This window comes from Bufo bufo, chromosome 3 (assembly GCF_905171765.1).
Source record: "Bufo bufo chromosome 3, aBufBuf1.1, whole genome shotgun sequence".
Taxonomy (NCBI): Eukaryota; Metazoa; Chordata; class Amphibia; order Anura; family Bufonidae; genus Bufo; species Bufo bufo.
The window spans coordinates 615,170,786-615,185,145 of NC_053391.1; the positions used below are offsets into that span (position 1 = coordinate 615,170,786).

General features: G+C 44.2%; 1 protein-coding gene across 1 annotated transcript in view; it reads left to right on the forward strand.

Moving 5' to 3' along the window:
* Positions 1 to 2,709: 2,709 nt before the first annotated feature.
* The window catches only part of THSD1 (thrombospondin type 1 domain containing 1), a 35,571-nt gene continuing 23,920 nt past the window's right edge, over positions 2,710 to 14,360 (forward strand). The window contains exons 1-3 of the mRNA XM_040426070.1: positions 2,710 to 2,975; positions 7,082 to 7,172; positions 11,327 to 12,292. Coding sequence (XP_040282004.1) covers positions 7,121 to 7,172; positions 11,327 to 12,292 — 1,018 coding nt within the window. The 5' untranslated portion in view covers positions 2,710 to 2,975; positions 7,082 to 7,120. The remainder of the gene's footprint in view (positions 2,976 to 7,081; positions 7,173 to 11,326; positions 12,293 to 14,360) is intronic.

The following is a 14,360-nucleotide window of genomic DNA, read 5'->3' on the forward strand; positions in this document are numbered from 1 at the left end:
ATTGGTCTTTTTTCTGTTTGGTGCTGTACGTAGTGAGCAGGATGCGGTATTCACGGCGAGGGAGGTTGGTGGCCGCATTCTAGATAGGAAAAGCTTCAACAAGAATTTGCACAACCGTCCAAAAATGTTCAAATCATGTGGTACCACAGGGAGAACCAGTTCAAGCCTGGAGGACCATTCCCCAGGTGGGAGAACTTGATTTTCAAGATAATTGGTGGACATGGTTCACATGTGCATAATTCTTTTTTTTTTTTTTTTTTTTTTTTTTTACCTTGAAGACTCACACATCCATGCCTATGATGACATCTGTGACAAGTTGTCCATGAAGGATCCCCTCTTTTTTCCCCGTATTCAATTGGCACTGCTGGGCTAAAAAATGAATTTCTAGGAATATCTCCAACCAATGGTTTGTAAAAACCACAGACTAAAGTGATGTCCTCTGTGTTATGGCTGTGGTTTTTACAGGCCCATAGACTATAATATGTGTGACGGACCCGTAATCGTGGACAAAAATAGGGCACGTGTGAATACAGACATTAAAGTCAAAGGCTACGTGAGCGGTTTGTGGACAACGATTCACTGACTTGTGAAAGAGGCAGATTTCATGGCTCATTAGTAAAGGCTCCTTTACATTGCCCGATGATCTGCCGGTGTAAACGTTCCACTGATTACCCAGTGAACGAGCAAAACGTTTGTTTATCGGGTAATAGGATCATTGGTGCGGTCACCTAAATCATCATTTGCCAGCAGATCGTGGTGTCTAAACAATGACTGTGGAGACGAGCTGTGGCATTAGCATTTTTCTATAGGAATGTATTAGTGCCGGATCCGGCATTCAAAATACCGGAATGCCGGATCCGTCCTTCCTGCGCAGACCAAAAAAAAAAGTGAAAAAAAAAAATGTCGGATCCGATTTTTCCGGATCCTGACCAGTCTTAAAATGCCATCAGTTGGCATACGTTTTGCTGGATCCGGCAGGCAGTTCCGGCGACGAAACTGCCTGCCGGATTCTTCTGCCGCAAGTGTGAAAGTAGCCTTATATTGCTTATATACTTATTATTTTTTAGGGGTCAACTGCATAAAAAGCAGATCTAATGATGCTGACCTCACCAATCCCCAGCCAGTCCCGGCTGGTCTCTACTTCCTGGTACCTCTTGACACGCAGGAAATGACTGCTCAGCCGGTTGGGATAGGTTCACACACAACCTACGCACATGCTGCAACCTCATTTACATGGAGCAGTTCTGAACGTAATCTGACACGAGCAAATCTGTCCTTATTGAGAAAGTAGTGAAAGGTGATGCAGCCGATGAAAGAACTTACATGTGGCAGTAGTGTGCTTGCTGGAAAAACCGCATGCGTTTGCAGTAGTTTTGCGATGCAGGTTTTAGCTGCGTGTTCGTAGATAAAACATAAAAAATAAATAAAAAAAAATCACCTGTAAAAACCACAATTGCAAAATCGCAGCAAAGGCATGTTGGTTTTCCATGCTATAACTGACCGCACGACACGCTACTGCAACGTGAACCCAGCCTGAAGTTCACTTGTCGTCCGTCATTCCCATGTTTTGCTCAGTGATTGCCGTGATTCAGACGTCCGCGTTCAAAATTGTCTGCGTTTCAGGCACTGCAGTTACCGGTCATCATGAAGTGATGGCAGTGCTGACACTAAATTTGGGCTGCTTTATATTTGAAACATTTACATCCGCTCACTTTTGGCCTTAAAGGGTATTCCACAGGATAAGGCCTCTTTCACACGACCGTATGGCTTTTTCAGTGTTTTGCGGTCCGTTTTTCACGGACCCGTTGTGACGTTTTTTGTTTCCGTTTCTGTTCTGTTTTGCCGTATGGCATATACAGTAATTACATAGAAAAAATTGGACTGGGCATAACATTTTCAATAGATGGTTCCGCAAAAACGGAACGGATACGGAAGACATATGGATGCATTTCTGTATGTGTTCCGTTTTTTTTTTGCGGACCTATTGACTTGAATGGAGCCACGGAACGTGATTTGCAGGCAATAATAGAACATGTTCTATCTTTCAACGGAACGGAAATGCGGAAACGGAATGCATACGGAGTACATACCGTTTTGTTTTTTTGCGGAACCATTAAAATGAATAGTTCCATATAAGGATCGTATACGGAATGAAAAAAAAAAAAAAAAAAAAGGGTCGTGTGAAAGAGGCCTAAGAGAACTATTAGATTCTACAGCTGGGACCCCTACTCATGACGAGAAGGGAAACCCCAGAACGCCTGAAGCATCCCAAAGTGAATGGAGCGGCCGGTCAGGCCTGCATGCAGTCACTCTATTCATTTCTATAGAAATCCGAAATACCCCTTAAACCTTATGCATAGATTGAAGATGATCTAACAGGACCTCACACTACCACGTTCTATATATAATACTGCAGTCCTCTTATGTGACGCCAGGGCGGGTAGTACGTCTGCTGCCTCTGCGCCTCTTATTGCCCTATGTGTCCCCATTCTATGGATGCATGTTCACAGCCCTAGTTAGCTTTCATTTACTAACATGCCTATGCTGCAGGACTGTTTGCTATGCCCATTAGTTTGCTTCCTACCCTTCCTGGTGGGATTGCACTGCTCAGATAAGACCTTCTCCCAGGAGAACGTCCCTAGACTGAAATCTCTCTCTTTTTTGGCTTCCCCTTTGACTTAGTTTATGATCGAGGCAGCGAGGGGAGTAGTCCATCCTTTTCCCTCTCCACCCTTCCTTCAGGGAGGAGATTGTATTAGCTGCGACTTGTCTGGGGAAACTAACGAACAAAATCTATCAACTGGAGCAAAGCTGCAGCTCAGTCGGTGCCAGGGAGATGCCTGTAGCTGAGGGGTGCCCCTGGCATAGTGCAGTAGCATGGCTGGAGAGGCATAGTGGTTCCAGCTCCCGGTTAGATGTGACCGCAGTGGGATGCAGCAAGCCTTCCTCATTGGCTGACCGTCCGCACATTGGAGGTAAGACTCACTTTTTATTTAGTACATGTGAACAAGCAAAGGCTTGCTGGCATGTCGGAGCCAGCGACGGAGATTTCTCCCCATTTTCCTGTGTACTGGATGGTTTCTTGACCATGGAAATACGCTGTAATACAATACTTTATTTGCTTTTTACTCATTTATTTTAGGTGGTGTTGGGTGTTTTTTGTTACTTTTTTCATCTTTGAACCTATCATTAATATAAGTAAAAAAGGAGATCCAGCTTCAAAACGACCATATAAATGCTTTAATGAAAAATATCATTAATGTAGTAATAATGTCACTTGTATGCATTGGACTTACAGGATGTTTTAAAACTGCGCCAACTCCCATTGGTCCGTGCATCGTATTCCTCAGAAGGTGGGTTCAAGAATATGGAGAATATAAAATGATTACAAAAGGAATCCTTTTGCTAGTGGTTTAATAGCAATCACAGTCACCTAGATTCTGGAGAAAAGTGAACGCTGCCCATAGGAGCTTACAATCTAAAAGGATAAAGAGGGAGATGTAAACGTTGGGGGGGGGAGAGTAAGAGCCCTCCGCATAGGAACTTATAATCGATAAGGCACAATGGAAAGATACAAAAGCTGAGGGAATGAGTTTGCTGTATAGGAGCTGACAATACCTTAAGGTGATAAAACAATCAAGAACTCTGACATAGGAGCTTGCACTCCATAAGGAATAAGGAGCAGATACATGGGATAAGGAAATGAGTAATAGTCCTCCCTATACTGTACATATATGTAAGGGGATGTTCACACATGCGGATTGAGTTCGATATTTTCTATTGGATCCTACAGCAGAAATGTTAGTCCGGAGAACTGCCCATTAGATTAGCCCCATTGCCATTCGGCGGGGCTGATTCTTGGCTTATCTGTGGCGAATGCACAGAAGTAAGTAGCAGGTTACTTATTACTTTATACAGCGGGGATATTCCATAGCAGAAACCCCATTCAGATGCACAGGACGTGGATGGTTGCAGAATCTGCAATGAAATCCGGGATGTGTCAATGGGTGAATATAGAAATATAAGGGTTAATAATAAACGTGAAGGGATGCGTCACAGCCTTCTGTGTAGGACCTTACAATCTTTAGTAAGTTAAATCCCTGCCCATAGAGCTAACAATCCATGAGAATTAAATGCACAAGTAGATGTGATTAGCACTGGTGCCTTGCAGCGCTGGGGTCCTGGGACCACATCTACATGGAGTTTGTATGTTCTCCCCGTGTCTGTGTGGGTTTCCTCCAGGTTCTCCGGTTTCCTCCCACTCTCCAAAGTCATACTGATAGGGACCTTAGATTGTGAGCCCCATTGGGGACAGTTGGATGCTAATGTCTGTAAAGTGCTGTGGAATATAGTAGCGCTATATAGGTGAGTACAATAAATAAATACAATGTTTACAGTATCATACAGTATTTATTTATTTTACGCATTTATATAGTGCTACTATATTCCGCTGCGCTTTACAGACATTAGCATCAAACTGTCCCCAATGGGGCTCACAATCTAAGGTATCTGTGTATTGCGATATTGCTTCCTTTCGTACATGTCGTATGATTTCAGCAGCGTAGTTACTGGGCATATACGTGACATTGAGGCGCGTGACAACATGTGCAGGTAGGTTACTATATAATTAGAATATTTGTAATTCAGTATTTACGGTTTATATTCCTACAGAGCAGAGGATGGGGGTGATGTACCATATTCTGTAATAATATATTGAGCGACAGGATCTTTGTTTCTTGTGTTAAGTGGATAAAAACAGTTTTCTGGCGTAAAAAGCTTCCACTTCTGGCGCATTCTATTTTTACTCGAAAATAGGTGACTGGTGATTTTAAGCCACTTTTGGGTATGTGAAAGTGTTGTGCTTTCATTTGTGGTGAGTAGGTTTATGGCAGATTTAAGAAATGCAACCTGTTTAAAAAAAATCGCAAGCAGTTTCACTCTATTAGGGGGTTGTCGCAAAAACTGGAGTAACATCTCTAGACGTATTTAAAGATGCTCCAAATGTATCCAGAGACATGCCATGTTTGATAAATGAAGGCAACTCAGACTCGGGCAAAGCAGATTTAAGAAATCCCCTTGATGATAAATCTCTCCATTTAAAGCGATGATCAAGAAAAATAATTCACGTTAACTGGGAAACAAACAGAACATCTGTTCTTTTCATCTTTTCAGTTGCAGATCCTACAATTTCCAGGCTCCTCTACTGCCATGCAAGATGGCTGCACCGCTTCTCAGGCTATCCGATGCACACTGTCCATTGGTAGACCAAGACACTTCCTACTTGTCCTGCCTGTCACGGATGTACCGAGACATACGGACGTCCCCGCGACTGAGTGGCAGGAGATCTTTGAGACTGGCAACACTTGGTTTGGTTTGACAGGTTTACCTTGTGGATCAATAGGCGTCTGGGTTGTTTCTGGTGCCGGCCACAGCCTTAACCTCAAGGTGTTGCTATTGTGTTCATTATATAGTTGTCTCTCCCACAATGCTGTGCGGTTTATAGCTTCAGTTGGACCTGTGGATAGCTGGTGTTTGGATCTCGGCTGAGTTCCTGGTGCTGCCATAGCTTCTTGGAAGTGAAGTGTTACCTTTCCCTTTGTATTTTGGTTTTCTGTCTGTCTGCATTTCTTTGCTGTTTTGTATTAGGCCTTAGGGAGACTCCCATTCATCCTTCCTTTCCCTCCTATGTTCCCTCCCACACTAGAGCAGGACACAGCTCTGCCCTTGGATTGGCCAGCACTGGTCATGTGAGCAGTTTTGTCCAATCCAAAGGCAGCAGGGAGTGTATTGTGCTTCTAAATTCATGGTATATATCAGGTAGTCTGAGAGGTGGTGTGGTCATCTTTGATGGCAGAAGAGGAGCCAGAGAACTGGCGGATCTGCAGCTGAAACGGTGAAAAGCTGGGCACCAGGTAAGTGTTCTGTCTGTTCTCCAGTTAACGTGATTTATTTTTATTTTTTTCTTGAACAGGAGGATCATTTTAAGTCTATAATTTCCATTAAAATTAATAAACTCACTGAAACCCAGATTTTATTGAGGAGACCACCTTTAGAGAAACTAGTGGGGCAGTTTCCAAAAATCACAGTCTAAGGCAGTGATGGCTAACCTCCAGCATTCAAACTGTGGTGAAACTACGACTCCCAGCATGCTTCATTCATTTCTATGGAGTTCCAAAAACAGCCAAGCGAGAGTGCATGCTGGGAGTCGTAGTTTTACCACAGCTGGAGTGCCGGAGGTTACGCTGTGTTTTGCGGTCTGCAAATTGCCTGTGCGTGTTCCGCATTTTGCAAAACGGAACGAGCCAACCCAAATGGACAAGAAAAGGACATGTTCTATTTTTTTTGCGGGGCCACAGAACGGAGCAACTGATGAATGGGTCCGCAGCCGAGCCTCAAAAAATGTGTTCATGTTCATGAGCCCTAATACAAAAAGCAGACTCCTGAATCCACATATCAAATAGATAAAGAAATCTAAAGGTGATGCACCCTGTGTCCTTGAGTATGGAATGAAGTGCTCACATGAATACATGCAACACTGAGAGGTATTCGGATTCGGGAGTCTTCTTTTTGTATTAAAAAGTCGGGCAGTCATACCAACCCATAAGATTACTTATTTACTAATCTGTGGCGCAAAAAGACTGCTATAGGCAACACCTCCGCTTTCTTTGTATTTGGGGTGGACAAACCAGAGCAGAACATATCCAGGACAGAAGAGGTTATGTACTTTGGCTACTGCTCCTCTAGGTCAGAACACCTCCAGGTATTAAGTGCCATCTACGCACAAGTACCCTACGGCGAGTAATGATATTCTTAGAGTATTTCAGGTATCCAGTACACAGAATTCCAGACACAATCATAAAACTCAATCCAGTTTCTGCAAAATGTGATATGTCTGGAAGGGTGTCATGTTTAATTCACAATTTGCATTCTAGTGGCTACTCCTGAAATATGGTATGTGACCCATAAAGTCACGTAAAGGAAGCTTATATTGATTTACGCTGGAACTGTGTGGTCACCATATACCCCATGGCCTCGGTCTGAAGTGAATGTTAGGTGTATGATTCACATTTGTCTTTTGCAGGTATCTGGTCATGGAGTGAGATACACAGCTGGTAGCAGAATGAGACTGAGCAGCTTCTCTTGTCTATCTCTGCTTGTTCTCTGGGGCTGGGGTAAGTTGTGCCATGTGTTGAGATACAGTGTATACAGGGGGGGGGCCGGCAGCCTTAGTCCTGGGGGGCAAATCCAATCAAGTGGCCCATTTTTAGCCCCACCCATTATTAAAAGCCCCTCCTACATATAATAGGCCACTCCCAACAAACACTGTACAGCTGACATTCTATTGTTGAGGCCTGTCTCTACACATCATACGGAGAGGGGGGACCTGTCCTGGCTGCACTGCCTGCTTATACAACAAGCTACAGCCAGGAAGCTCCTCCGCTCTCCTCCCTCTCCAGATCCTGCTCAGGGCTTGTGGCTCCCCCCAACCATCTGTCACCCGCCCGTGGCCTGCTGCCCCCTTTGGCCGTCCTCACCCAGCTCTGAATCTTCCTTCTGCAAATGGCAGGGGGAGGAGCTGGAGCATCTCCTCTCCTACATAGCACCTCATACCTCTTACATCCAGTGATGTCACCTTTGTTGTAGACGTTCTCTTTCCTCATCTTCTCCATTCAGACCAGACCGCCATGATGATTTTTCAGCCATCTCCCGTCTCTGCAGAGATTAACAAACAGACATTAGTTTCCCACATTTCCATCATCTTCACATCTTCTGAACACCCTTTCCTGCCACCCCCAATACTATACCGCAGAAACAGTCCCCCTGAAATACTACTACTACCACACAGATAGTGCCCCCTTCAACAATTATTGGCACACAGTGCTCTAAAGAATAACTGCGCCCAGACACTAATAGTATAAAGATAATGTCCCCCAAAAATAATTGTGCTAAGCTGATACTGTGCCAGGGTGCCCCCCAAAGTAACAATGCTCCCCAAAATGCCACCAATAGAAATAATTCTCTGCCAGAGCACACTTAGTAGTAATAATGCCCCTATAGTGCCCATACTAGTAATCATGTTCCTCATAGCCCCCCAGTAGTAGTAAATCTCCCCATAATACCTCCTAGTAGTAATAATTTTTCCTATAACATGACAGTACATGAAATACCCCCGCTTAGTGCCCGCGGTTGATCTAATGTCCCCATAATGTATGCCAGTTTCAAATACCCCTATATAGTGCCCCAGTAAATGCCCTCATAGTGCTCTTCTCCCCCTTCCCCATAGTGTCCCCCATAATATGCCAGTAAAAAAAGTCCTTTCTTAGTGCCCCAAGTAGATGTCCCTATAGTGCTCCTCTCCCCCATAATGTGCCAGTAAAAAATGCACCTTGTTAGTGCCACCAGATGCCCCAATAATGCTCCACTCCCCCATAGTGCCCCCAAATAATGCCCCATAGTGCCACTCTCCCCTATAATGCCTCCCATAATGTGCCAGTAAAAAATGCCCCCTTAGTGCCACCAGATGCCATAGTGCCCCCCATGATGTGCCCTTTAGAGCCCCCACTTCCCCATAGTGCCCCCAAATAATGCCCCTATAGTGCCAACAGATGCCCGATAGTGCAGCTGTCACAGTAGGTAAGATAAGGGAAGGAAACAGAACAAGGCAAAGCAAACAAAAACAACTGACTATGACTAGGCCCCAAATGCTAGGGAACAAAGGGGTCACCTTCTAGCAATCCCTAAAACACTTTCCCTAAGCTGCTATGCCCATGTGCATATCTGGATGGTAGATATGCACATGCCCACGTACCTAGGACTATAACACACTGAACCAAACCCTCAGCTGTAGGGAAGAGAGAAATAGACACCCAGCTCCTTCTACAACCAAAGAAGCTAGCGTCACCCTAGAGGCCTAGTCAAAACAGACACAGAAGGAAAAAGGGAAAAGGACTTATCTTGAGATGTGTTGGAGCAGACGATTCACCAAACTACCAGAGCTCACACACGCTCATCTCCTACTGCCCGCCACCGCAACCGCAATTACATCCAGGAATAAAAAATAAATAAAAAATTATTTGTTAAAGACAGCCCAGCGCCTGTTTTTTTTTAGGGCAGCCTGGGGGGCAATTGCCTCCCTGCCCCCCGTCCCAGCCCGCCCCTGAGTGTATACCAGGGTGGTCCAAACATATATTTTTTTTGTGTGGTGGCATGCAATCAGCTTCTTGGAGGTGGACTGGGAAATTAAAGTGGCCCTGGAAAAAAAAAAACTCAATGTGGCCCGCGTGTTGTAGACGGGTCCAAATTGATAGCAGGCAGGGACAAGTAGGCAAGATCAGCAGTACCATAGTGCAGCACAAAATACCGCCCTAGCAGAACCAAGTACCACAGTGCTGTCCTAGATACCACCCTAGAAGTTGTCCCTTTGTGGTGGCCATCAACAGCTGCATGTTCTGTCATCCTCCAAATGTCCCTAATTAAGGTATGGAGCCCCGCTGCAGTATTCACATACCACATTTAGGTTGGTAAAATTGGGCCATCCCAAACCCTGCCCCCGGGAACGCCCAGACTCCACCCAAAACACTCAACTTATGGACAGGATTGTAGTTAGCTCCCACCCATTTTCGGCCTGGGTCTATGGCCAGTCCGCCCCTGGCCGCATTGAAGTGAATGGGGCTGAGCTGTGATACTAAGCACAGCCGCTATACAATGTGCGGCACTGTGCTTGGTGAGCACGGAGAAAGCTGCAAGGCTACTGTGAGCACCATGCCTTCACAAACATCTGAACGGCAGGGGTCCCAGGTGTCAGACCCACACTAATCAGATACTCATGACCTAACCAGAAGATAGGTCATCAGTAAAAAACTCTTGTAGAACCCCTTTAAGGGTCCATTCACATGTCCACAAAATGGGTCCGCATCGTTCCGCAATTTTGCTGAACAGGTGCGGACCCATTAATTTTTAATGGGGCCGGAATGTGCTATCCGCATTTGCGTATCCGTACTTCCGGATCCGCACTTCCGTTCCGCAATTGCAGACAAGAAAAGGCATGCGGAACTCACATTGCCGGTGTCTGTGTTTTGCGGATCGGTGATTGGACCCTAAGAGTGGGTTTACATGTAGGTTTTTGCTGCCATTTTTCTGCACTATTGTCTTTAGCGCCATTTTTGTGCCCCCTTTTTTTTGTTGCAGTAGAACCACCAGCTTCAGGTGTTAGCGGCGGGCAGTAGGAGATGAGCTTGTGTGAGCTCTGGTAGTTTGGTGAATCGTCTGCTCCAACACATCTCAAGATAAGTCCTTTTCCCTTTTTCCTTCTGTGTCTGTGTTGACTAGGCCTTCAGCAAACATGAAATGCAGGACACACAAGCGTTTTTTGCTCGTGGCGTTTTTGTTCATTAGGCGGTTTGTGTCTTTCTGGCTTCTTTTCAAAAATGCAGCATGCTGGAGCTTTTTTTTTTTCAGGCCTTTTCACATCACCTTCTGTAAAAGGGAAAACGCCATAAAAAAAACACTACTTATAAGACGCACAGGCTGAGATTTATCAAAACTGGTGTAAAGTAGTACTGGCTTAGGGTACTTTCATACTTGCGGCAGAGGATTCCGGCAGGCAGTGGATGGCATTTGTCAGACGGATCCGGATGCGGATCCGTCTGACAAATGCATTGAAATACCGGATCCATCTCTCCGGTGTCATCCAGAAAAATGGATCCGGTATTTTTTTTCACAGAATTTAAGGTCTGCGCATGCGCGGAACGGATCCGTCAATGCGGCAATTTTAATGCCGGATCCGGCACTAATACATTTGAATGGAAATTAATGCCGGATCCGGCATTCCGGCAAGTGTTCAGGATTTTTGGCCGGAGAAAAAACGTAAGAGGGACTGAATTGATGCATCCTGAATGGAATGCTCTCCATTCACAATGCATTAGGATAAAACTGATCAGTTTTTTTCCGGTATTGAGCCCCTCTGACGGAACTCAATACCGGAAAAGAAAAACACTAGTGTGAAAGTACTCTTAGTTGTCCATATCAACCAATCAGATTCCACCTTTTTATTTTTCAGAGCTCCTTTGGAAAATGAAAGGTGGAATCTGATTGGTTGCTATGGAGAACCAAGCCAGTTTTCCTTTACAACTGTTTTAATATATCTCCCCATCAGTCTTCGTACTGCCCCTTAAGCAAACATCAGTCACGAAGGCAACTCTGGTGGCTACAGCTTTTGTCCCGTCATCGAGAGGATAATTTGTGTCCTATAATCCCCACTTCTGTAGGTCACTGCCACAGGATATGTTTTTGTCTGTAGGCTTTTGTTAACCGCTTTTCTCTTCAGTTTTCAGTGAGCCCGGCCATCTCCTCCTGAAACAATCTCACCACATAGCTTTAAGCAAATCTTCCGTCTATGTGGACTTCAGCGTACAAGACAATTACAGCTTGTCAAAAAATGCTTCAGTAAATCTTCTGGAAGTAAAGAGCAACCAAATAATTACCAGGAAAGAGCTCCCAGCCAACCATTCGCAGGGTGAACTGGAATTTGAGTGTATCTATTTCATATCAGCCGGACTCTATCGGTTTCAACTCAGCCTTGAGACAGAAAATGATAGCTCCATTTCCTTTATGAGCAGCCTCCTCAATGTCACCTGGCCAATTTTTCACATTGACCTGAACAGGACAACAAAAGATACGCTGAGATCTTTCCACGTTGGGGTCTTCACCAATGAACGGTTATGTTCTGGATTTCCTGATCGCGAACCCAAACTTCTACTGGAGGTGGAGCACACACATAGCTTTCAGGAGGTGGAGGAGCCAAGTGATAGATTTATGCTGTATAAGACGTACAAGGAGGTGCCGCTGTCCTCTTCTCAGTGGGTAGAGTTTGAATGTGCGTCTGTGCGACCTGAAGCTTTCATTACAGTGTCCCTTAAACCCACGCTTTCCGAATCGGTCATCGCTCATATGGGGCCTGTTGACCTTGTCAAGACCTTCAAGTATAAGCTAGTCACCGTGATGGGAAAAAAATGTGATACCTCAATGGCTATTTCCATTATAGCGCCTCCATGTAATTATGCTGAAGGGAAAATAACTGTGTACAAAGAGTCGCCCAGGAGCCCGGGTGAAGATGTCACTACGCTAGCAGAAATTGCTCTACAGAAAGGGGAGAAGAGCTGTCACTTCAACTGCACGTTATTTGAGATTGGGAAAAATAAGTATTGCTTTGAGTTTTTTAAGTCTTCAAGTGGCACTTTGAGCAACTCCTTGCCACGTGCCAAGCAGTGTGTGGAGATTCGGAGAGAAATAGGTGAGTAAATGTATTGTTTCCCCTCCGCAATATAACATGTTTCTGCAATAAAAAATGGATCCCTGATTTTGAGGCACATAGGCAGGGGTGCACCACCAATGAGGCCAGGTGAGGCGATTGCCTCAGGCAGCACCCAGGAAGGGGCAAGAGGAGGGCAGCAGAGGGGCCATGGGCAATGAGCACTTTCATTGTGGCAAAGGGGTTAGGTTAAGAAATTGGCATGGGGGGTGGGGCGCGCCATTTCAGTTTTCGCCTCAGGCAGCAGAAAGGCTAGGTGCACCCCTGCACATAGGGGGAGATTTATCAAACTGGTGTAAAAGTAGAACTTGTTTATTTGCCCATAGCAACCAATCAGATTCCACCTTTCATTTTTGACAGCTCTTTTGGAAAATGAAAGGTGGAATCTGATTGGTTGCTATGGGCAACTATGTCAGTTCTACTTTACACCAGTTTGATAAATCTCCCCCATAATGTACAATTGAAGTTTTAAAAACATAAAAACGTATTGAAACATATTTCGCGATATATCCATAGACTGTAACTGGGCAACCATGGTTCAAAAGTGCATAGTTTTTCACTGTTTCTGTCCTTGACAGAATAGAGTGGTATACCAAAAAAAATAATTATAAAAATGTACACTTTTTTTTTACTTTGCAGAGACCGATTACGTTTTCATCTTTTATACATATCGTTTCAAACTTTATTTCAAGAAGAAAGTTTTCCCAAAAATGTATACTTTTAGAAAAATGGACACAAACTTACTGAAACGTATGCAGATCCGTCAAATGTTTAGGTTAAAAAAAAGAAAGATATCCATTAAATAGCATACGTTTGTATACGTTCTTTTCATGTAGGTCTTAACCTATACGTTAAACATACCACAAAATGGAAACTGAACATCCCCTAAGCCATATTCATTAAAACTTAGTTTTTCCTAACATCTCATCCGTGTACACGTTCCCTCCCTCAGGTCAGTTTGGATCACTACTATATTTCAGGAATGTGAAATGTCAGAAAAATACTAGAGACAATGGTTTATTTCAGATTTTGTTTCTTTTATCATATTCCCAGTGGCCTAGAGGTTTACATACATGTGGTTAGTATTTGGCAGCATTATCCTTAAATGCTATGAACACCTTTGGGAACAATTTTTTTAATTATTGAATTGTACTCATTTTGAGCTAAAAATCATTTCTTCAATTGATCTTTATTAAAAATACGGAATCCTTTTTTCTGTACAGAGCTGAGATACTCTAGTAGCAGCCTATGGATTTTTTGTCTTTTCCGTCAGACCAGGAGCAGACGGACTCCTTATCTCTGCTCTCTGACCTCATTATAGCTCCGTTCTTGTCTTACTGATCAGAATGTGGCTTAAATAAGTGTTTTTGTCCTCTTAGTAGTTTAGAGATAAGGCTTATTAGATGACCGGCACAAAAGTCAAAGTACCAGCCACACAGTTAGAAAAACAGTTAACCCTTTGTGACAGAACGGCTCAATATTTGTAATAAAGGACAATCGAAAATATGATTTTTAGCCAAAAATGAGTAAAATGCAATTATAAACACAAATAGCCTCCGAAGGTGTACATAGCCTTTAAATGTCTAATTTGGGTCACATATTTTGATACTCATCTGGCCTACTGTAAATCATTACTGTTCGGTCTTCCCCGCTCTAAACTCTCCCCCCTTCAGTCTGTCCTAAATACTGCAGTGAGGCTTTATCTATCTGTCCACCCGCTATACTGATGTTTCTATACTGTGCCAGTCATTTCACTGGTTGCCCATCCACCACCAAATACAGTTCAAACTTCTCACCCACAAAGCTCTCCAGAGTGCTGCTCCTCCATACATCTCCTCCCTCATTTCCATCTACCATCCTACTCGTGCTCTCCATTCTGTTAATGATCTAAGACTAAGGCTCCATTCACACGTCCGCAATTCCGTTACGCATTTTGCGGAACGGAATTGCAGGCCCATTCATTTCTATGGGGCCACACAATGTGCCGCCCGGATCCGAAAATGCGGACCCGCACTTCCGGGTCCGCAATTCCGATCCAGAAAAAAATAGA